This window comes from Aythya ferina, assembly GCF_964211825.1.
Source record: "Aythya ferina genome assembly, chromosome: 20".
Classification (NCBI taxonomy): Eukaryota; Metazoa; Chordata; class Aves; order Anseriformes; family Anatidae; genus Aythya; species Aythya ferina.
This window is the reverse complement of record NC_140318.1, coordinates 1,093,792-1,117,604: the sequence shown is the minus strand read 5'-3', so window position 1 is coordinate 1,117,604 and position 23,813 is coordinate 1,093,792. Positions and strand designations below refer to the sequence as shown.

Sequence of the window (23,813 nt, the reverse complement as noted above, 5' to 3'; positions counted from 1 at the left end):
CATGATGATTCCATCAGCGTGGGCTGGTGACCCTCTGTGGGATGTTGTTACCTGACTGGGGAAGCCTTGGCAGACTGCGAGTCTTCACTTCAGCTGGGCTGAAGCAAGGAGTCCTTGCTTGTGATCTGGGAGGCTTCTAATCCACTGTTCAGCCCTGAGAAGAGGTTTTGTTTGCTTGTTACCAACGTAGATCTAATCAGAGGAGAATGCACTTAAAAAAAAAAAAAAAAAAAAAAACAACAAACAAAACAACAAAGCAAAGATTAAGAAGAAGCTAGAATACATGAGGAGAATTTAAGGCTTTTGAAATGAGTTCAGAAGTTGAACTTCTTAACAGCATTGACTGTCCAAGTCAAAAATTCATTCTGGAAGTCCCTCTTTCTCTTCTTACCTCCTGACCTTTGCTTCAGAAGGTTTGCTGCTGACAAGAGTATTCAGAGATACTGATTTTACTCCTGTTGTGTTAGTAGGAGTACTTTTTCTTTGTAAGAAAAAGGCTGATACCTTCTGTCTGCTCTAGTTGTAGATAGGATGAGTATCTAATCTTGGATTTTGAGCCAGCCCCCTCCCTTCTGGCCCAAAACAACTGCTTTCAAGATGAAAATATTGCTATTTTCCCTCCTTGTCTTGTTTGAACTTACTAAGTCATTCTAAACTTGTGCTACCGTGTGCTGTGTGCCGTGGTTGTAGGTACCTTCTCTATGTATGCTTGTATGTACTGAAGAAAAAATTGGTTTGTGTATCTAGCAGTCCTCATTGGAAGCGAAGGAAAGACTGAACCATTTTTAAGTGAGAACAGATCCTTTTCTTCTCAGGCCTAATGCCTTCCCTCTTGTCTCATTAACCCTTTCTTCACATATAACTACATTGCATATGTTAGTGGATAAGACTAGTCACCACCAAGCAATACTGAACTAAAAGGGTCAATTTTGTATGTAATATACTAAGAGAGGAAAATGTGAGCTGTACTAAATGTCTCTGTCAGACTACTTCTGCCTAGCTCCCGACTTACTGCATGTGATACGTTCAAATTAATCCTACTTCCACAGGAGGCACCTCTATTCCTACTCCTCTGTTCAAACTGGCTTTACAACATCTAGGTTAGTGTTGCTGCCTTCTGTTTCTTCCCTGTCTGACTTCCCAGAATAACGGTGAGAGGGGAAGAGAGGGTCATGAATCGTTACAGCTCTGTGTTTAACTACTCTTGGGATGTCATGCATCATTTTCTCCACGCATAGCTAAATGGAGCACTACCTTTTGCGGGCTGTGTGAACTGGAGTTGCTTCCCAGAGTGCTTTCTTGAAAAGTTTCAGGACTTTGTTTGCATAATTTGTCAAAACAGTAGCTGTAAGGTTGTGACTTTATTAAAACTCTCAAGACAGGGAGATGTGCAGAGATGTCTTTTAAAGACCGTATGAAATAGATGAGGAAAGGGAATTAGACTTAAGGTAATTATCTTCAAAAGCTACAACTTCAGTAGCTTTGGTCAGGCTTCCCTTCTAAGGATGGAAGTATTGCTCCATCATTCATCCACAGGCATGCTGTTGTGAAGTGCCTCCCCCTGCTTTGCCTTCTTCCTCGCACTGTAACTCCACGCTATGCCTGAAATCTGCTTTTTCCTGAAAGCTAAAAAAAAAAAAAAAAAAAAAGCTTGGAATCTGTCTAAACAACTTTTTTTCCCCCCTCTCTTGAGGCTTCTTTTGTAAGATCTTTAGCTACATTAGATTCTTCAGTAGATGCTCTTACTACAGATCACTGATGAGGCAGTGGCACAGCCCTCGCTTAGTCCTGCCCGTTCCAGGCCCAGAGGCTGCTTGGGTGCGAGCAGCTGATCTGCGATGGCTGCTGCAGTTCTGTGACTGAGGGAGCTCCGCAGGTGGTGCCAGTAAGGGAATCTGACCAGCAAGGGAAAAAGCTAACGTACGCAGCTGGAAGCTCTCCCTGCTGACGTTAGCCTGGTGTCAGCCTCAGTGTGAGGGAAACTGGTGCAGAGGACGGGGCAAAAATCTGCGGAGTAGGGAAAGCATATTCCTGAGATGGCTCCTGTGTTTTTTAGTATCTTTGACTTCTAGAGCAACTTTGGTACCGTGACCAAATCTATTGTAAGTGGTTCCAAGATTTGGATGTCTACAAATAGTACCAGGAAGGAATACATCAAACAAATGTCTGCTTTATATTCAAGAATGAAAGTAAAGCTACTTTTTTTTACTTTTTTTTACTTTTTTTTTTTTTACTTTTTTATTATTAATTATTATTATTATTATTATTTTTACCACCAAACCATTCCTCTACTGAGACAGAAAAGACTGAGTTTGAGATTTCTGCATTGACAGATATTTTGACAGATATTTTGGAAAATGAAGGACTGTCTCTGCATTCCGATTGCTGCATTAACGAGCCAGCTGCCCTGAGCATGCATAGATGTTTCTCTTAAAGATCCTGGTTTCATGTTTAGAGCAGATTTCAACTGCTACGTGCTGGTCCCAAGGCGTTCGTTAGCTATTTAGATCTTTCTGGATCTAACAGCAGCTCTTTGTTCAAGAATAAAAGCCTGGTTTGAATATCTGCCCCCTTGCCTTCGCGGATTTCTTTTGGCATGTGTTTTGTTCTCAGTTCCCAGCGGTAACCCAGGGCTGAGGGGCAGCATCCTGCAGCCCCGGGCTGAGCCGGGACACGGGGGGCGGGCGGGGAGGGGGGCGCGGGGCTCGGCCGGGACAGGACCAACGAGGGGGAGGAGGAGGAGGAGGAGGAGGAAGCAGAAGGGGTGGGGGGCTGTGCCCTGAGGGCCGGGTGCTGCGCTGAGTGGTTGTGTAGTGATTGGTTTCAAGGTGTTTTACAGCCGTCTGCCTGTGTATCGTATTTTGGTAACAAAGCAGATTATTTTACTTTAAAAGTACAAAGATCTATAAATAAACTTTCTTTTGGAGCAAACAGCCGTTCTGTGCCAGGGCTCTGTAACTCGCCGAAGCGCTGTGTGACGGCAGCCTGCTGCCCAAGGGAGGAACCGGGCGGGGCTGCGGGGCTGCGGGCAGGGCCGGGCAGTCAGGAAGCGGCGGGGAGCGCTCGGGGGGGACCGGGACCGGGACCGGGGCTGAGGGGAGGCCGAGAGGAGGCCGGGGCTGGGCCGGGCCCTGCTGGGGGCCGGGGCCGGGGCCCGCCCACGGCGCGTGCGCAGCGTCCCTCGGCACTTCCGGCCCGCGCGGCGCTTCCGGGTCGGCGTCGCCAGGGGAGCGGCGGCGGCCGCGGGGTCCCGGCGGTGGCGGGCGAGGAGAGGCGAGGCCGGGGCCGGGGCGACGGGAACCGGGGGCTGGGAGGCCGGGGAGCCGCGTGCCGGGGCCCGGGGAGGCAGGCGGCGGGGCCGGGCCGCGGGGCTGGTCGGTGTCCGCGGGCCCGCGGCTGCCTGGGAGCGGGGCGGGGGCGGCGGGGCCGGGTTGGGGCCTCCCGCGCGGCCCCGGGGGGACCCTGACCCCCCCCGGCCGTACCCTGCAGGTGCTGCCGGGCCGCGGGGCTCCCCTGGGCCGGGAGGCTCCGTGACACGCCGCGAGGACGGAGCTCGGAGCTGAAGCCCGGCACCGGGAGGCGGAGCGCGGAGCTCGGAGCGTTACCGGCGGCTGTGGGGAGCGCCCGGCCGCTGCGGCACCCGCGGGGAGCGAGGAGCGATGTTCGCGAAGCTGAAGAAGAAGATCGCGGAGGAGGCGGCCGTGGCCCCCAGGGCGGGGGGGGCCGCCCGGATCCCCCGGTCCATCAGCAAGGAGTCCATAACCTCCGTGGGGGCGGACTCGGGAGATGACTTCGTGAGTTCAGCGCCTGCCGCGGTTTGGTTCCTCCTGCAAACGCGGTTTGGTTCCTTTAGGCTGTGGCTTCAGCGGCCGCGAGTTCTGAGTGTGCCCCGCGAGGTGTCTGCGTGTCGGGTGGCTGTAGGTGTGCGCCTCGATACGGGGATGAGTCATTAGTTGGAGGCCACTTAAGTACTAATGAGGAAATGTTGGTGTGTTTACTACAGCACATCCTAGTTTACTCACGTATACAGGAGTTACAAAGCTGTCTCAGTACAGAACACTGCAAAGCAGTTATAAAACTGAGCAGATGCTAAATGGGCAAACAGGTAAGGTGCCTGTTTGTGAAGCTAAGTACTTGAAGCGAGCTGGATGCAGGTTAGCTGTGATCTCGCCGTGCACCTGCGTTTGCCTCCTGACTAGCCAGCACGCTGTGTAACTGCTGAGAGCGTGTGCTTGGTATTGTTGCACACAGAGCACTGTAGTACCTCCCATGTTCTGCTCAAGCTGTCTTTTGTTATAAATCGTTGCTTAAGCAGTCTGCATAATTCCAGGTGTGAAGGGATTAAATGAGTGCTGCAATGCTCTGGCACCTTGGTGGAGCAGTGTTTATCATCCTAGAGTCTGTATGTGACAGGATCGTTTTGTCTGTACTTGTAAGTTACACGAGTGTTGTTCTTCTGTCAAGGCTTCTGATGGAAGCAGCTCTAGAGAGGATCTTTCATCCCAGTTGTTCAGAAGAAATGAACAAATAAGAAAGCTGGAGATCAAGCTGTCTGGTATGTGTCTTGATGCGTATAAAATCCTATTAGAAACTATTTCCTTTCAACTTAAGTGTTTAAATTTATTTAGAATGTATGTTTGGTTTGAACATTGATGGATGACTTCTACTGATTCCTTGAAGCATTGATGTGCTCCTTTGGAACAGCTGGGGTACCTTCTGTCCCCGTGCCTCAGTGTTTCCCACTTCTATTTTAATATTTTTATGTGATGGTTCATGTCTCTCCGTATCTAAGACTTCTGGTGTTGACAGTATCACAGCTGAAATGAAGAAAAAGCAGAGATTTGAGCATAAAACAGTCTTGAGGCTGTTTTTCTTTCTAAGATGGTACCTTGATCTGTAGAGCCGTTGTAAGGGCTTTGCTCTATGACTGTTTCCATTCCTGCCGCGTGTAGTGGGTCAGAGACTAGGCTGAGCTGTTAGGCAGCTCCTTCCCAAAGGTCAGAGGCGACCTTGGGAAATAAGGAGAGGTTGTAGCCAGATGAAGACGGGCTTTTTATAGCCAGACGTGGGGATAGTTTGCCATTCTCTGGTACTGCCCTTTTTTGTGTAAGTAGCGTGCTGAGGACAGGTCCCTCCTGTTTGTACCGGTCATTTTCCCTATGGACAGTATAGAATTAGTTGCTTGTGTTCATTGTTACACTCACCCAGGTTTTCCTCAGCAGGAATGATTTTCTGGTTGAGAAAATCATTGTCATTTTCCACTCATCCTTTTTTCTTTTTTGTTTTTTCCCCTTTTTCTTTTTTTTCTATTTGATTTCTTTCCCTAATGTCTGTCCATTCCTGGTCTGTGCTTCTCCCTCCTCACACAAGATTATGCTGATCAGATCCGAAACTTGCAGAAGATAAAAGAGAAGCTTGAGAATGCATTAGAAAAGCATCAGGATTGTACGTATTTTTCTCTCTCTCTTTTTAGTTGAAAACTGTTATGATTTAAATACAGCTGAAAAGAAACAGTTTTGATTGTTTTAAACATTTCAAACTGTGTGCCTGTGGGTTGGCTGACGAATTAAATTGTTAATACACTCTTTTTGGCAAATTTGGGGCTAATATGCAGGAGAGACTTTTTTGAAGCCTACAGCTTTGTTATAACCCTGTGAGAAACGATACTTGTATCTTTGTTATTTCTGGAACTTGTTTGATGTGCAAGCAGTGTGATGTAAATGATGTAGAAATTTCAGAAGCCGCTGATGGGTTTTTAACACAGCTGGTGATTCTCTGTTGATAGCCTCCATGAGGAAGTTTCAAGAGCAGAATGAAGCTCACCAGGCCAACCGAGCCAAGATGGCTGAGGGAATGGCTTTGGCCTTAGAAAAAAAGGACCAGGTAACAGAGTTTGAACAGCTCGGGTTTTGACTGGCTGTGCGTGACATTGATGTTTCAGACAGGTGTCACCATTAATTAAAGTAGTTGTTCTGCATTGTGTTCCATTAGTGTGCCAAAGTTTAAAAACAAACAAACAAAAAAAGGTGTAGTGCTTGTCGTTTTTCTGAGTCCTCTTAATGTTTTGAATAAGAGCCCACAGAACTTTCTAATGTTAAGTTCACACTTGTAAGATTCCACTGCAGTAGACCTGTTGTCATTTTTGCTTTATTCTGAATAATACCTTTATATGCAGGTAACATAGATTATTCCACAGCTTTTATATATTGAAATATTACCTGTTTTTTTGGGGTGATTACTGTGTTTTTTTAATCATTTCCACAACTTATCAGTATCAGTAACTTTGTATCAGTACAAATTTTTTTTTTTTTTTTTTAACTATAATTGTTCTCCTTTAAAGTCTGCAGCTGGGTTTTGATTTTTCTTCTTTCTTTCTTGTTCAGGAGTGGATGGAAAAATTGGGTCAAGTTGAAAAGGTAATTAAGCTTTTCTTTTGTTTTGTATTTTTAAACAGCACCCACATGCTTTCTACAGCTCAGCTCTGTTCAGCTCTTTTAAATATTTGATCATTGTTCAGTGGGTGGGGCCAGAGATTTACCAGCTCCGGTGCTTTATGAAATGTTTCTGGAATTAATTTTCAATGTGGGAAAAAAAAGGATGGGTTGCAAGAAGAACGATCTTACTGAGGAGGCAGCTGGGATGCAGAAGGAGGTAGTGATTTAGTCTGAGGTCTTGTAGTGGGTCATCTGTTTCATAAAAGAAAGAAACCTAATTTTTAGTGTGGGATTTCAGTTTTGCTGTAGTTCTCACCATTTAACTTAGTCTATTTTAAAGTACCTCTGACTATGAAGACATTAAACAGGTTATTATTTGCTGTGAGTTGCATTTTCATTGACCACATTGTAACGAAGACAATTTTTTAAAAAAGATTTTTGCAGTTCAGTAATTTGCTCCACATTGCATAGTGCAACACGAATTTGAAGAGGTTCTAGTTCTGTATGTAGCACTGTCAGAACACCTTAGGGATGCAAGAAAAGATTTCTTTCCCAGAGAATTTAACTAAACTCATATTGACTTCAAATTAGCATTCAGATATTCTCAGATTCCTTTTAATTTTGTTGGTCTATCAGGAAAAAAAAATGCTTGAAAAGCAGTTACGAGAAATGAGGGAGCAGAGTTTGAACCTTTTTCAAAAGAGAGATGAAATTGATGAGCTGGAAGGCTTTCAACAGCAGGAAATGGCCAAAGTTAAACACATGGTAAGACTGTTTTAAACATAACTTTTTGCTAAAATTTCTGTTAGAACACCTACTCAGTGGTAGCACTGCATTGTTTTCAGCCTTAATGCTGATACACAGTCTTGTTCAGTGTCCAAATCCTATCAGGAGGTATGTGTGTACAGTACTGTGTAGAGTATTACAACAGTGACTTTTCTGGGAGTTATTTAATTCAGCTCATAACTTAATAAGGGAAACAGGTTTAAATGAGAAGACTCTATCAGCACTACCAGTTCATATATATTGTTAAAGATAACATTCTGGTGTCCAGCTTTTGAAAAAGGAAGAATCTCTGAGCAAAGCAGAGCAGGAACTAGAGGCATGCACTCAAGAGCTAGCCCACACTAAGGAAGTGCTTCAGGATGCAAGCAATGAGTCATCAGGCCTACGAAAAGATCTTCAGGAGTTGCAGCAGCAGTTCTTGGAGCTAGAGGCACAGAGGTATGGATGTCGTATTTCGTGAGGGGTGTATTAATTTCCCCTATACTAATACTTTGTGCCCAAGTCTGTCTTTTTTGGAAGAGTTTATATATGCAATGAACAGACTGAATAATTGCTTCTAGTGTGGCAGTGTGGATGCAAATGCCAAGTTTATATATCTTGATTTTCAAGCCAATTGAAGCAGTACTTGTTTAGGACTTTGTAAGAACGTTACAGTTTTTGTGTGTGTAGTTTGAATACTTAATCATTACCTTTTTGGAAAGTGTATAATCAAGACAGTGGCTGGTTTGAAGGCAAGAAAATGTTCACGTTGCTTAGTCCATTTTCATAAGAAGCAGAATTATCTTCCAAAGGTTACTTTTATAGAATGCTATGTCACTTTTTTTCCCTCTTTCTGTGAAGAGATGAACTAAGGACAGCTGAGACAAATGCAGAAAATAAGATCACTGCTCTGGAGTTACGAGAACAAGAACTACAAACTGTCATTCAGCAGCTTTCTGTAGACTTGCAAAATGTAAGTTTCAGATAAGTGAGGTTTGATTCAAAGAGCTAACTGTTTACATATGTTATATTTGATATCAGTTTTGTGGTTTTGGAAATCTAAGATTTAAAGCAAGTCATTTCTCAAAACTTTTAGGCTCAAGTTGCTGGTTCCGGTTGTGAGAAGAGACTGGAAATGTTACAAGTGGAGCATGAATCTCTGAAGGTGGAATATGAACAACATAAGCTAAAGGTTAAGTGTTTTCAGATGCACCTTCTGTTGCCTGGTGTGAAGGTGTATGCTTTGGTAACGCACTGTTAGTCTGAAATGTGGTGTTCATGAAGTGTTTGAACATTATATTGTTTTTTCAAATAGAACTTTTCTTAGAGGCATTTGTTCATGTCAAACTACAATGGATTGGATGAAAGCTTGGCTACAAAAAGTAAAAAAATAAAAATGATTTCTTGTTCCCACAGATGACTTTTGAATTTGCTGAGAGAAATAAACTTACCGAACAGCTGCAGGAAAAAGTGTCCTCTTTGGAAAAGAAGCTAGAAAGAAATCTTTCAGGGGATGAACATATGCAGGAACTACTCAAGGAGGTAATTTTACATTTATAGACTGCTTAAAAGTGCAATCTCAAGGAGATTTTTTTAGAACATACATTGTTTACTACATATGGAAAGAATATATGATGATGTAATGCGGGCACATTTGTTCCTCTGGTGTATACTGGCACGCTGCGCTGAACAGGCTTACGTGGATGACTACATTGGGCCTGTTTATGTACTTTTTGCACAGATGTCTGCATTGGTCTTTCTGAATTGTCTGTGAATGAAGGGAAAGAAGAGCTTTTTAACATGCCCACAAAAGGTGGAGCAACTGGAAAGTTTTACCGTTTAATCCTTACGGAGAGCAGTGCGCCCTTCTTATTGTTCATTTTTTATTATCATGAATTGAAAAGCATGAAGATGGGAGTGAGAAACTTTGTTTTTGCATGTGGGTCCATTTTAGTATTGTTTTATTAATGCAATGCAAAGACAAATCTTAATTAAAATCCTATCTCTTTGTCTGTCTGTCCTCCTGTTCTTCAACCCAATATAATCTTCAGAAAGCTGCTCTTGAGCTGAAACTGGATGAAACCAGGCAGCAGATACTAACAGACAGAATGCATCACGCTGATACTGTGAACCAGTTGGAAACACAGGTAAATATTTTTTTTCATACAAATTCCCACTGTTTCCATCTTCTTGATACTCAATACCTATTCCTCTTGCTGTACTTTTGCTCTTGACCAAAAGTGAAGCTCTATGTCCCATTTAGTCTGAAAGGAAAGTTTAATTGATCCGTGGCTCTGGTCATCCCCCCACCTACAGTGATGGAGAGGTGCCTAGTGGTTCTGAAGTTAAGAGTTTTCAAGCATATCTTTCCTACCCAAAGAAACAAGTAGCTGGAGTGCAAGCGTTGCTGAGGAAGGGCTGGGATGGTGATGAGTTTTTAAAGAAAGCAGCATGTGTCAAGTAGACTTTCTCTCTGAACTATGTGGTTTCATTGTTTTGATGTTTACTGGGTCATCCCACATTCTGTATGTTACTGTTTTTTTTCTAGTGATGTAGATGCCAATGGATAAGGAAGTTAATGTATTGTTATATTTTAGAATAGAGAACTGGAACAAAAACTGCAGACCACAACAGAAACGTTGAAAAAGATTAAAGAAGCAGCTGGTGAGCAAGATCTGAAGATTCAGAAGTTGGTGAGTACGCTGCATAATATTTTCATGACCAGTTGCAAATCAGTTTTCGGCATCTCCACTGGTACTATTTTCTCTGTGTTCGATTTGTTGCTCTGGTGTTTTCTTGCTGTTTGTCTCCTAAACTAATAATGTCTGTATGAGAGTGCATGGCACTACTGCCAAAGAAATGGTATTAATTCAGTTTGAGTATGTCACATGAAATTATGTCCAATTCTTATCAGAGAATAGTACAATTAATAAAATACCATTTTATTACTCAGTGGTATTTATTTTTCTTAAGGAAACTGATCTAGAAAATGAAAGAAATAAACTGCAGCAGCAGTTATCAAGTGAGAAACATCAATATGAACAAAAAGTTACTGAGCTGGAGTCTCAAATTGCTGCTCTTCAAACAGCTTGGGAATTTGATAAAACATCTACTCAGCACAAGATAGTAAGTACAGAAACTGTTCAGGGGGCACCTGAGTCTTCACAATTATTTTAACAAAGCTAGTAGATACTCACGTTGTCTGAATGTGCTTACTCAGAGCTCCTAAGCACTCCAATAGATGTTCTAATACTTTGAGATATTAAATATGAACAGAGAACTCGCTGGATCTGTTTAAACAAAGCATTGGAATACTTGTGCTTAGTACTTAAGCAGTCTTCATTTTACAGAGCCAGTTGGAGAAGGAAAATGAACATCTTAATGAAAGCAGAGAAAAGTATGAGAGTTCGTTAAAAAATCAAGAATCTGAACTAAACAGGCTAAAGGTAAGGGCTTAATTGGTTAGTGATACCGGTTAAATGTTGTGCTTGGTTTGAGAAACAGTTCCTGGCAAGGTGTGTTACCTTCCTAACACTTGGAATCAGATTGCATTTAGGTTCTGTGTACTTAAAGCTGCAAATCATCTTTGTTCCTCAGTAGAAACGCATCTGAGGAGTGTTACAAATGGGTGATCCTTTCCTGAAACAGAATGCTTGTATCTGCCCAAATCAGGCATAAATAATACATTCCCATATTGTCAGGCATGAAGAGCTTTTAAATCCTGTTGGCAGCAATGAACGCAGAATAGTTCCACATCAATTCCACTCGTAGCATTCAAAAAAAGCAGTCATAAGCATAAGTGGAACTTGGTTAGGTATTTACAGCTTATACTTAGTCTTCTGACTGTAATTTTAGATTGTTGAAAGTTTTATCTTTAGCTACTGTTAGATGCCTAATTAAATTTAAAGATAGTTGTAGGAAGGAGCCACCACTTTGTAACAGATACTTCAAGCTAATAAGAGATCTTTTAAGTGTTGGATATGTTTGGGGTCTTGTATCAGTTCTGTACTGCTCCTGAGTGTGCAGGTGTCAGTAGTACAGTCAAACAAAACAATGGTGCACAACTGGAAACAAATGTAAATCACAGTGTATTAGAACACCGATAAATTGTAGTTGCTAATGGATTTGGTTTTAAAGATGAGACACTGACCCGATTTTAGTTGTCTTAAGTAACATCTGAATTACCTTTGTTTTGCAGAAGGAATTAAGCAGCAGAGAGACTGTCAGCACTGAAATTGCCAAAGCACTGGAAGAAACACGAAAACAGAGAGAGGAATTTCAACAGCAGGTTGGTCAATACCCATAGTCTAAAATATGTTCAGGTGCTCTAACCTCTAACAGATTGGATGAGACTTGGACGTAATGTTCCTGATTCTTATGTTAATTAATTGGAATCATCTTCAGCATGCAAGACAGCCAGGGTTGCCTCAGTAAACGTGAAAGTTGGGGTGACTATGTAAATGCTTGCACAAGAATCTTTATCAACTTATGCAAGCTATTCCAGTGGGAAAATGTAAAATGCTGCTAGCTGCAAAGTTGGAGATATTTGTAAGTTTGTAGGCTCAAGAGTTAGGGCAGGTTGTGACATTTACTATAAAAAAAACTGAGGGGAAGACCAGTTGGTAGCAAGTGAACACATTTACTCAGAATAGAGATGATTACTTCAGACCCCTTTAATCTGTAGGATGGTGCGTAGTCCCAGTGGGCAAGTCATCCCGAGACATGGCTAGCTGGCTTTTTTTTTTTTTTTTTTAATCATTCTGTTGTTCCTTTTAGTGCTTGTATCACATCTTTGTCCCTCTTAAGCACAGCAGTTCTAGAACCCTATGCTCCCTTTTATGGAAGAAGTTTATATCCAGTAACCAAATGGAAACTCTAGGTAGTCTTATTTTGTTCTTCTATTTGTTCAAAGCAGGTGTAGTGGATAATGGGAACTCCTGTTTTCTTAAGCTGGGAACTGTCAGCTGAGCAAGTTTGAATTTAGTTTGATCTTGATCTTTCAGCTTCTTCATGCTTCTAGAGCAGTTGCAGATAATGTACTTGCTCGATCCAGCTGTAGAAGGGGTACAGTGATATCCAGTTTTGCACAGCGGCTGTTTTACAGCTGCCACCTGCTGGTTATGAGGCAACCTGCAGTTGTGACACGGAGCTTGTTAGAAGTGGAAGTGTGGTTTTAGCTCCAGCACCGCGTTGACTTCAGTGCTTTCTAAATGAGGACAGTGTGGATGTGATGCCTTCTGTGAGTCTTGGGATAGATCACAGACATCCAGACTGTATTATCTGTAACACTAATGCTGCACAAACTACTTCTCAAGGTGCTGTATTGCCTAGCACAGAGCTCATGCAGCCCCTGCCTAGTTGTAGATACCAGCCGCTGCCTTCCACTGATAGAATTCTTCTCCAGTCCTCCCCCCTCGCTGCATTCCCCAAAATTCTGAACCTGAGATATGTTGAAATCATTCCGTAGCCTCTTCTAGTTGCATGTCTTTAATGAATTCTGTTTGTTTGACTGCTTTGAAGGTTTCACATCTGGCTTCCTTAATAGAGGAAAAAGACCGACTTATTGGTGAAAAATCTGATGTGCTTCTAAAACAGAAGGAAGAACTAAACCAACTCAGACAAGGTTAGATCAAACGAGCTCACTGTATTCCAGATAGCTTCATCTGAGTACAGTCTTGCTGTACTTCTTGTAGGCAAACGTATTGTGCAAAACACATGAAATAAAGAATTGCAGTTCAAAAACCGCTACTTTGTTGTACCACTTTAAAAACTGCACTTGCATGAAATACATTATTTACATTCTTAAAGAGCAGTTGTAGGCTGATATTCCACAATTATACTAAAAGATGAAGTGCAGTCATCTTCATTCAATTCCAGGCACCTCTGTTTCTCTTGTGTGTTGTCATTGCTTAGAAAGGGAACAAAACTTTAGCCTCTTGTTGCACCATTCCACTGGCTAGCCATTTGTGCTCACAGCTCAGCCCCACGTGTTCCTGCACAGTCAGAACACAAGTTGCAGACTTCTGGTGGAGGTCCGTGTTCTTTTAGAACAGGTATAATTTATAATTATACTTTTAAGTATTAAAATCACCCTGACTTTTAAACAGCTAGAGCACTCCTCCGCAAAAATATGCACATGAGATTGGTGGCTTAAATTTCATTGTCTTCTGTCTTCGTGACAGAGCACAACTCAAAGGTCAGGATTTACTGTCAGTGTATCTTGCTTTGTCTAAGAAAAATAATTAAAAAAAAATCCCATTTGATTCAGAAGACTGATACTAAGCAGATTTCTCCTTCCTCAGATCATGAAGCTGTCTTGCTGCAAATGCACCAGTTGCAATCTGATATAGAGGCATGTAATAGCCAAGCAGTGGAGAAAGAAGAAACGGCAAGAAAGGAAATAGATGAGTTGAAGTTGCAGGTACAGGAATGCATGTTGGCCAGAGAACATGAGAAAAATGTGAGTGCAATTGCAAAGCTTCTCTCTGACTTTTTGGGAAAATCAGCAGTCGTGCAAGAGATCCCACTTCTGTCATGCCTTGGTGGTACAGCATTATTTGTTGCTCTTTGTCTTCCTAAAGGAAGCTGTTTGCTGTCAGATCTGTGAGTGGTTCGTGAAGGCTACCACCTTATTTTATTTGACTTACTCAATCCCCTCAAGACATTTAATGAGACAGAGACCCAAAATCTCTGAAGAGGCCACTGGGAGATGATGTAGCCAACTCAATTGTCACTAATGCTTTGTACTTTAAAAAAAAAAACAAACACACAGACCAGAAAACTGCTGCCACCCACACACAAAAGCAAACAAGAAAAAAAAAAAAAAAACAAAACCCTACAGAAGTAGGAAAGTTTAGCTTTCTCCATGAAGAGTGATCATGGGCTGCAAATACCATGATATCTCTGCAGTTCACCATTTACATTTTTACAGGTTTCAGATCTAGAAGAATCAGCAGGACCCTTGAACAACGAGCATTTACATCCTCCAGAAAACCGTGTGATGGAACAGAATGGAGAGGTAGCAGCTGCAGATGTCATTCAACTTCAGAAGGATAACAGAGAGCTGGAACAGCAAATTGTTGAGAAAAACAAGGTAAACTGAAACAGGAGAAACAGCTGTTAGTCTTTCCCATTTTAACTAGGAAGCCTAATAATTGGTGCTACCTGTGCCACAGCCTTAGAAAGATGGGCCTAAGCAGGCTTCCCCAAATGAGTGATCCAATCTGAATCCAACATTCTATGAGTAATTTTTTCCCCTCTGGATTGTATAAGGGTATCATAACAGTAAATGAAAACTGCAGCAAGAGTTGAAAGGAAATCTCTTCCTGTGGCATGTTCTGCTCCTTATCTGTTTTGGAGGAAAGAAGCACCAAATGATACCACGCACATCTTTCCTGCAGAACCCTTTTGTTTGAATTCATTGAATTAATTTCCGTTGTGCTGTCATTAAAACCCAAGTGTCCTATTGCATGCCTGTGAACATGTGCAGCCAGAAAGACAAGACATTCAGGTTGCTTCTTTTGAGCTGTCTGTGTTTAATTATTGTTCTGTTCCTTACACTTACTTGTCATGGGTTTTTACATATACCGGTGGGTCAAAATGTGTCCTAACAGTGAATGCTATGTTAGTGCTGTCCTTTGCTCTGTTGACAGATGATAAAGCAGTTACAGCAAAGAATGACAGAACTGAAAAAAACCCTCCAAAAAGAACTGGTAAGTGTTATGTTTCTCAGTCTCTCTCCAGCTGGCACTCACTGACAGTTACTTGAACCAGTAGTTCCAAAAACTTGACTGCTAGCTACAGTGTATTTTTTTTTTTCTTTCTACTGGGAATGCTTGCAGTTTCCTTGCATTTGCAGGCAGTTCTGTGAACCCTCAACTTAAGGAAATACGTCATCCTAGATCATTGTTTATTGAATGGATGGTGTGACAGGTAGCCATCACCTCCGAGCTATTGCAACGTCGAATTATAGCAATAGGTGACCTGTGTTTGGTAGTGTCCAGCATCCAGTACATTTCTGTGGAGCGATTGGCTGAGGTTTGATGGCTACTTAGCTGCCAGTCATTGAAGTTTTCCCATAGGAGTGAGGTCAGCCCTCAGGGAAAGCTCTTCTTTAATCCCTCGTGCAATAGCTTTTCTCTCTGAGAAAAAGTTCTATTTTAAACATTTTAAAAGCAATTTAAAAATACTCTAATGATGTGATTTTTGTTCTGAACTTGAGAATTGTTTGGAGAAAGCCCTCATTTGAAAAGCATAGAGCAGATGAGTGGTGAAAGAAAATGATCAAATGACAGTTTCTAGGCTGAAGCCAATTCTGCTGGTTTGTGTCATGTAGACATAACACTTACAGCAACTAGCTTCTGTCCTAGAGTCTAGGGAGGGGTGAAGACGCTGCTCTGCTATGATACCTTGAAGGATGAGAAGCTTGTCCTGTTGATGCCAAGGTTTTACCCACCTCGTAGGTACAAGCCCTCTGCGTTAGATATTTCAGATGCAAATCTTCTCCCAGTGCCAAACTGACACAGTCCACAATGTACCACGATGTCTCTTTTCCTTTTCAGAAAATAAGGCCTGACAGTGAGGTACCTGAAGTACGTGAAAAAACAAATTCTGAAGTGCCTAATACTTCTGTGACTGTCACAAACAATTCTGATTTAAATGACTCAAGGGAGATAAACTTTGAATACCTTAAACACGTTGTACTAAAATTCATGTCCTGCCGGGAGTCTGAGGTAAAAATGTATGCTTATCTTTCAAGTCTTTTGTTCTCTAGAAACTGGCACCTGCTAAGGATACTTCTGTGCCAGTTTCATACTTTTGCACTTAAAAAGTAATTGACTGATTCAGCACAGTAACACAAACTAGCTAGCAGCAGTATGTTTGGAAGTAGAGATTTTTAGGATCTAAATGGAAGGTAGGAGGTAATTATGTCTGGAAGTTAAAGATCTGAAGCCATAAGGCATTCTCTGCGCTATTCTTAAAAAGCATATGGAGTATATGCAATTAGTGTTAAAGAGGCTATATATTTAAGGCAGCAACAAAAAAGGATGACATAAACCACTTGCTAATAAGGTGATATTTATGAGGTGCAATTCTGTGTGCACTGGGGCTCCTTTTTGTTCTCTACATTATTTTGGAAAAAATACAGGTAAAAGTCATGACAAATACACTTCTCTTATTTGCAAGTCAGACAGTAGATAAGATCAAGGAAAGAATAGTGCAGCTCCATGGCTTCTTGACTGCTTGACTCCTTTAGTAGTTCTTCATGATTGACACATTTAGAATACTAGCACTGTGCAGTTCGTGCACCTAAGTGTGTGCTTAAAACACCATGATTCTTAATTACCTATGTGCTGGCTCGATCAACTTACCAAAGCTTAAAAAAAAACTAGGATGCCACAGGAGCCAGGCTTCTTTATTCTTACTAACTAGGCTCCTCATTTAGTCTTTTTTACCCCCAAATATGCAAACCACTATTAAAGAACAGAAAGCCAGGAAACACAAACAGAAGAAATAAAGTACAAGCTGTCCTGGCCTTTTGGAATTGGGAATAGTGGGAAACTGTTGCTCTGCTGCTCACAGGTGTGACTAAAAAGTCTGTCACTAAAACTGCAAAAAAACAGTGCTGCACTGTAGTCCAAAATGTGGAGCCTGAGAGCATCATAAGCAGCAAAACTCTGTGGTTTCTTTCAGGCATTCCATCTAATTAAAGCTGTATCTGTGTTACTGAATTTTTCGCAAGAGGAAGAAAATATGCTTAAAGAAACTTTGGAGTACAAGGTAAGGATTCTGTTCCACTTGCAATTTCTGACTGGATTCCGAGCAAAAGGAATGAATGTTCTTTGATGCTAGGAGATCATGAAAAATATCTTTTTCCAAATGTTAGGTACCATAATACGTGTAACTTACTATTAAAACGTTAGCTGATTGCATAGCTACATGTTGGAAATAGTGTGTCAGCAAGGGAAATACAGAGCAACTTTCCAGTGCTTCAGAGGAGCAACAGCACAGTTTTGCCCAGTGGAATTAGCCTGTGACAGGAAGCTAGAAAGCTCTGTGAGTAGTCAAACGTTTAAGAGGAAACTGAATTCTTGGTTTTGTCATGTTGACATTAGGCTTAGACACCTAGATCTGTTTCTCCTTTCCCCTTGCATGAAATGAGATCTGCTGTATGTCCCTGGCTGTGTCATTATTAGTGGATGTTCATAAATGAGTGCTGCCTCAGTTTCTTCAGTGTGCCCTGCATTTATTTCTGCTGACTTGATAGGTTGAACACATCTGGTCTACGTACCCTTTGCCATCTTTTTCAGAGAGCAGCTTAATACTAGATTAACTACAGGTACTGTTTAAATGACTAGATTTGTTATTACTTTAAAGAATACATATAAGTGTACTCCAGTAGTGTTCACTTGTGAAAACAGGATGCTGTTCCTTCTAGGTTTGGTTATGTGAAACTGCTTTCAGTTTCTTCATCTGAAGTCCGCAGTGTTGTTTTATAAACAGCTCTTTCCATCAAATGATAGGGAGATACACAGGTGCTGTATTGTTTTTTAAGTCTTCAGCTTCTTAAAAGTGTGTACCCAGCATAATGCGTGTTGTGCTTTCCTGTCCTAGATGTCGTGGTTTGGGTCAAAGCCATCTCCTAAAGGCAGTATCCGGCCATCTATCTCGAGCCCAAGGACGCTGTGGTCTTAAGGGAACCTGAAAATGGGCGTTCAGCATCTAGCCACTTTTTTTTCTGTGAAAAGAACACTGAACACACCACTTCAGGTGTGTCTTAATCACTGTCATTGCAGTATTTTGTACAGGAACTTTGAAGCTGTTTACAAAAGTAATACTGTGCAAGGAGAAATTTTCACTACAAACTGCAACACCTCTTCTGGGTTGGATTCGGGGACCATTGTCTCGATGGTCTTTCAAAGGAAGTCAGCTCCTTGTGCTCGTCAATCTGGTTTTCTTGGCACCAAAGGGTAACGTTAACCTCACTAACACCGGTGCTGGCAGTTCAAGCTTCTAACACGTGCATCTGTTATGAGGGTGGCTCCGGCTTCTGTTACGGAGTGCTAGAGTTGAGTAACTCTAGACACGGTCAAGCTTCCTTGTCTCGCTGTGGAAAGCAAGCGATGGAAGAAAAATGTTGGCAATACTGTACTGAATTTTTGACAGTTTGAGAAGTCTTTCAGAGAACAGGAGCAGGAGCTTTAACCAAAAAGAAATTTGCCTTGCCTTGTTATACTGACATAACTAATAATTTGCATCTTTTCATATCACTGTGTAATTTAAGGTGCATATATCCTGGCCTGCAGTCCTGAAGGCTGCATGTTGATGACGATTATTTAATTTGAGAGCACAACTTTAGAGTTGTCTGATTTTACTTTTCTTAAAGAAAAATAATATTTAAAATGGTCTTAATTATAGTCCTAATACTCAGTCGCCTTTAAAACTAATCTATTAGTCTGTACTATAGGTTGTTAGCATTGGGAAGAAGGGGAGGTAAACTATTTTAAATTTTTAAAGCTGAATTCCAGGTATTGTAAATGCACACTGAAAATAGCTTTTATTTAAAAAAGAAAAAAGAAAAAAAAGTGAAGAATATTGGTACTATTTTTTTTTTCCTTTACAAGTCTGATAGTGACAAAATTTCATAACCAGTATCCACCTCTCTTGTGGTTTTGTATAGTTCAGATACTGATGCTTAGAAACTGTTATGAACATGTAGTGGGCTGTTAACTGTGTCCTAGCTACATGGTAAAAGGAACGCTGCTTATGAGGTTTTTGGTTTTGAGGGCAAAATTCAACTCTTAATAGATCTTGATTCCAGCAGGTTGCTTCCTTCTGCCTTAGGAAGAGGGGACCAAGCTGGCACAGACTGGAAGCACAATTTTGCCCTTTAGTTACAACACCACCACGCAATCTAGATGAAAAGAGGAAGCAGCAATCAGTCTGTCTCCTTAAAATTTGGATATATTTTCAAAAAACTATGCATGTACAAAATTTGAGCAGGCTGCAATTCTGGTAATTCTCTTACAATGAGGTTCATGTTACTAACAATGTTAAATGCAGTCAAGAAAATTCCACCTGTCCTCAGTGAAAATAAGGTCACTGTTCAGAATTTTAACTTTGTTTGCTAACAGGGGTCTGAATGACCTTGGTGGTGGCAGTCCAGAGGCAGTGCTGAGTTTCAGCATGTGGACTGCTCCCATGCATGCGGACGCTGTGGTGAAGATGAAAGTATCCTACATGAGGTCAAGTTGGTAGAGCAGTAAATCTGCTGCAAATCTTCAGTTTTGGTTAAGTAGCCATATATAAGACATAGGAGCTCACAGTAGCTATTACCTTGGCACAGGTGACACTCCTCAGTTTAGAGCTAGGCTCAATTTAAGTTTAGTAAAACCACCTGGACTTCTTAGTACATTAAACTTGTCAAAACAGAGTCTAGCAACTTTTGATCCATGGCACTTAACTGTATAGAGTAGGGAAGTTTAGGGGAAGAGTACAACTCTAATAATGAGAACAGACAATCAGAAATATACTTTTTATCAGCTGCTCCTGTACTGAAACAAAGTGAGGGCAGGCTGATAACCCTATTGGTTCTGGGGAGGGCCTTTTCCTTTAGAATGTCCCCTTGTCCTGTTTCTGTGGGACCAAGGCCAAGGGACAGGATTCTCTCGTGCTGATGCCTGCTTAATGACAGATTGGTTTAAGTTGAGCCTGGGTTGAAAAGTTACTGCTGAATAGTAACAAATGCAGGACAGGTACCCTAGAAGAAAGCATGATACGTGTCGTAGATAACAGACTGACTAACACTTCCCAAAGCTCATACAGGATCAACTTACCGTAACAACTAGTTCTCAAGTGTTGAATTTTCTTCAGATACCAGAGCAAGAATGGTGTGTGTGTGTGTGTGGTGTACTAAAAAAAAAAAGCTAATGCACTTTCCCTTGTATAGGAACAGTGGTATACACAATCCTTTCTATGGCCAATGGATTTCTTTCCTTCTATGCTGTAAATATGGATTGTATTGAAACACTATGAAATTTGTGGTGCAATACATTTTGGATTAAAACTCTAATCTTGATTTCTTTATAGTCCTGGTTATGTCCCCTGGGATGCTGTAGCTAATTAAAATTGAGAGGCTTAAAGCATGAAACACCATTTATCACCTGCCCATCATAAGAAGGGGTAGTTAGGTAATTAAGGCCTCTGTTTCTTGTAGGGAATTAGGTCAGGAATGAGGCAGAGTGCTTCCTAAACTCATCTCACCAGGGACAGCTGCTGCTGCACTTTTAGGAGCTGATAAAAACAAAGACAGAAGAGAATACAGCCTCCCTTCGCAGCTGCTTCAGGTGGAGCAGGCAGGGCTGTGCCAAAAGAAGCAAGGCCCAGACTCTGCACTGCAAACTGAGCCCCTAGGGGCACTGCAACCAACGCTCCTACCTGGGCTGCTCTGAACTGCTGCTGGAGATGATGCTGGTTTGAATAGCTGCACCTGTAGTAATTTAATGCCAAACTTTGTAAGGAAGTGGAGAGCAGAGCACTCTTGTAGAGGCGGGCCCTTTGCTTAGAATTGCTGTACTGGTTTTGGATGTGTCATACTTAGGATTAAGCCAAAAATACGTTACTAAACTTGTATGATCCAAGAACTTTATTAACGCAGCAGGCACTTTACAATGAAACCAACCCCACAGCCCAACTAGTCCTTTGACCACATCCATCTGTATGTGTGCACACACAAAACCATCTTTCTAGTAACCACTTCTCCCATTCATAAGCTGTCAGAATCTTGCATCCGCTAAGGCCCTCTTAACTAAGCAGCACAGCCAGGATCTGCTATCACCACACTTAGATTAAGCAGCATCTGAGAACACCTGCTCACTTACAGTAACAGCAGGCAGGAGGTTGCCTTCCCTCTGCCTTTTAAAGGGAGCAGGAGAATGTCTTGGCTCCTGTATTTGGTGGTCAGAATATACAGGAATACCTTTGTTCTTTCCCCACCTTTAAGGTTAAAAGCATTCCAAGAGGAGGTTCCCGGAGTAGTTCAGTAGATTGCAATCTCTAATAAGGATGGACTGGTGTTGTTTCAGCTAATTCCTTCTTCTGGGTCCAAACCTGATCGTCATCGTGGTTCGTTAACAGTCTTTAAACAGTCTTTCTTGCAGTAAGAACTCTTACTATGGCACCTAGTCCACCTACTGCTAGTGCCTGTGGGGATGGGAAAGGAGAGAGGCGTTACTCCCAGTCACACAGCCAGCCCCCGTGCAGGCACTGCAGGCAGTTGACAGTTCCACTGAGACCCCGAACCGCGCTGTTCTCTGCAGGCTGGGCAGCGTTCTGTCGGTGCAGTGTTCCATCACACACACTGTGCGCATCCCTCGCTTAACTCATGCAGCTGCCTCCAGGCTGAGCAAGCACTGCCAAGAGGCAGGACAAAGGCAAAGTTTTAAATACTGCCCAGCCTACTTCTGCCTCACCTTGTTCCTTTCAAAACAAGAAGGAAGAGATGCTTACAGGTGGCCGCACACTCTGAACACTGACTTCTTTCCAGTCAGGACAGTGTTGTGCAATGTTACACACTGGGAGCACCAACCCACGGTTACCCAAAAACAGGCTCCAGTAGAAAGAACAACAAAAAACAAGTCAAGCAGAAACTTGTTCCTTCCTGAGAACCTTCCTCTTCCTCCTCCTCCCCTGTCACTGTTCTGTGAGGCTTGTGACAGCTGCCAATGGCTGGAGTCACCATTACACCACTTCTGCCTGAACGTATCACAGGAAGGCAGCGCGCTTTTGGGAAATGCCACGGGCCTCAGCAGCAGGCTGTGCCACGGCGCAGGCAGCTCCCTGAACTGCAACGTTCCTGTGGGTTGTCTTCCCTCGGAGAGGTGCTGGCAGCCAGTGCTGTGGCTAAAGCCTGTGCAGCTGGGGGCGTCTGAAGTAGTTGCAGTAGTGTCCACAGAACACTTGCTGCAGGTGCCTCGCCCAGCACAAAAACCTGTCAGCTGTCAGCACTCCTGTCCTCCCTGTGCCCTCCCCTACCTCGCTATGAGCAACTCACAGGAACAGCCGGCAGCACCACTATAGCTGCCACCAGAATCCTTCTGGAGATGGCAGAAGCCCTCACTGCACAAACAAGGCAGGCTCACGAGATCCCAGTGAGCTGGGTCTGTGCTGAAAGCACCCGGCTGATGGCAGGGGCGAGGCCTGAGCCCCCCCCAGCCACACACTCAACTACAAGAAACCAGCAGAACCCTGCCAGTTACAGCTCCGCTCCCAGTTCTCGCTCCTTGGTGGGCGAAGCCACCGCGTTTGTTAGAAGAAGGTGCAACACCTCCTGCTGCAGTCGCTGCCCTGCCACAAGTCTCACCTCTCCCTGGCTGAGGAGAGCTCTGAAATGCAGGTAAATGCTTAAAAAGCTCAAAGAGACCCAAGATAAAATGCAAGACCAAGGACTGCACTCCTCGGGGAGGGCTCTCCTGCCCTCACACTTCTCCTCCCAGGGACTGTCCCTGGCGGTGCCGTGCTGACCGCGGCTGTGCCAAGAGGGCACCGGCGGGGACACCTACCTTTTCGTGCCATTGGAGTAATATTGCACTGCTATTTTCTGTTGGCTTTTCGAATCCTTTATAAATATACTTCATTAACAAGTCAATGCCATTTCCGTCTAAGGAGTTCACCGCTTGTTCTATCTCACTGCTTTTAAAAGCCATGAGCACTTTCAGCATGGTTCCCTGCGCCTGCTCCTGCGAAGGGAAGGAAAACGACATCAGAGCCGGGCGCAGCCCCCACACCGTGCTGGGCGCGCTCAGGGGAGCAGCGGCTGCGAGAGAGGGCGGTTGGTTTGTTTGTTGTACCGGGCAGGCGAACGTCCTTCACTTCATGCAGGGAGAAGGCAGAAGGGGAGGCCTTTCACAGCGGGCTTTTTGATGCTGTTTTCTCAGAGGAGCCACCAAAGCGAGCTGCCCGCTGAGCTGCGCCAAACCCCGCGCGTTACGCCCGATTGTCCTGCTGTGTTCCCCCGACCCTCCCGGCCACTCATCTGGGCACGGCCGCCCTTCCCTTCCCTTCCCTTCCCTTCCCTTCCCTTCCCTTCCCTTCCCTTCCCTTCCCTTCCCTTCCCTTCCCTTCCCTTCCCTTCCCTTCCCCTTCCCTTCCCCTTCCCCTTCCCTTCCCCTCCCCTCCCTCACCTTGGTGTCGGGGCTGGCTGCCAGGCGCGTGGCGCTGCGCAGGGCGGCGTGCAGGGCCCTCAGCGCGTCCCCGCTGCGTTGCTGCGAGTCAAGGAGCGCAACGGGTGCGGCGCCGGCCCCCCCCCGCCCCCCGCCGCCAAGGATACCGCCGCAGCAGCGCCTCCGCCTCGGGGCCGGGCTCGGGCTCTGCCGGCGGCGCCTCCTCGGGCTCGTCCTCGAAGCGGCTCCCGTCGAAGCGCTCCACGTCCAGGCGGCGGAAGCGCGACGACAGCGTGCTCCGCGCCATGCCGGAACCGGAACCGGGACCGGCCGGAACCGGAACCCGCCCGCCGGAACCGGAACCGGAACCGCCCCCTGGAACCGGCAGCCGGAACCGGAATCGGAACCCGGACCGGGACCGGGACCCGGCCGCCGGGACCCTCCCTCCCCCCCG

The 23,813-nt window shown here is 43.8% G+C and overlaps 2 protein-coding genes and 1 long non-coding RNA gene across 4 annotated transcripts; 1 reads left to right on the top strand and 2 right to left on the bottom strand.

The window, feature by feature from the left end:
- Positions 1-1,211: 1,211 nt before the first annotated feature.
- LOC311421625 lies at positions 1,212-2,635 on the bottom strand. Its single transcript, XR_014684927.1, has 2 exons — positions 1,747-2,635; positions 1,212-1,626 (listed from the first exon to the last, which is right to left on the bottom strand). It is a non-coding gene; the product is annotated as an uncharacterized lncRNA (long non-coding RNA).
- Positions 2,636-3,432: 797 nt separating this feature from the next.
- GOLGA1 (golgin A1) lies at positions 3,433-20,277 on the top strand. Of its 2 annotated transcripts, none has more exons than XM_084493681.1 (22): positions 3,433-3,794; positions 4,465-4,555; positions 5,371-5,445; positions 5,786-5,883; positions 6,384-6,416; positions 7,071-7,199; positions 7,489-7,658; positions 8,061-8,172; positions 8,296-8,391; positions 8,616-8,741; positions 9,251-9,346; positions 9,797-9,892; positions 10,173-10,325; positions 10,550-10,645; positions 11,398-11,487; positions 12,720-12,822; positions 13,502-13,620; positions 14,131-14,292; positions 14,852-14,911; positions 15,761-15,931; positions 16,893-16,979; positions 17,814-20,277. In XM_084493681.1, the coding sequence occupies exons 1-22, from the start codon at positions 3,660-3,662 to the stop codon at positions 17,892-17,894; spliced, it is 2,379 nt and encodes a 792-aa protein (XP_084349807.1). In that variant the 5' UTR covers positions 3,433-3,659; the 3' UTR covers positions 17,895-20,277. The 2 variants fall into 2 exon arrangements, with proteins under 2 accessions (XP_084349807.1, XP_084349806.1); XM_084493680.1 differs by having other exon boundaries at positions 3,435-3,794; positions 13,502-13,659.
- A 549-nt stretch (positions 20,278-20,826) lies between these two features.
- Positions 20,827-23,752, bottom strand: ARPC5L (actin related protein 2/3 complex subunit 5 like). Its single transcript, XM_084493712.1, has 4 exons — positions 23,527-23,752; positions 23,381-23,453; positions 22,760-22,936; positions 20,827-21,401 (listed from the first exon to the last, which is right to left on the bottom strand). The coding sequence occupies exons 1-4, from the start codon at positions 23,664-23,666 to the stop codon at positions 21,339-21,341; spliced, it is 453 nt and encodes a 150-aa protein (XP_084349838.1). The 5' UTR covers positions 23,667-23,752; the 3' UTR covers positions 20,827-21,338.
- Positions 23,753-23,813: the final 61 nt, after the last annotated feature.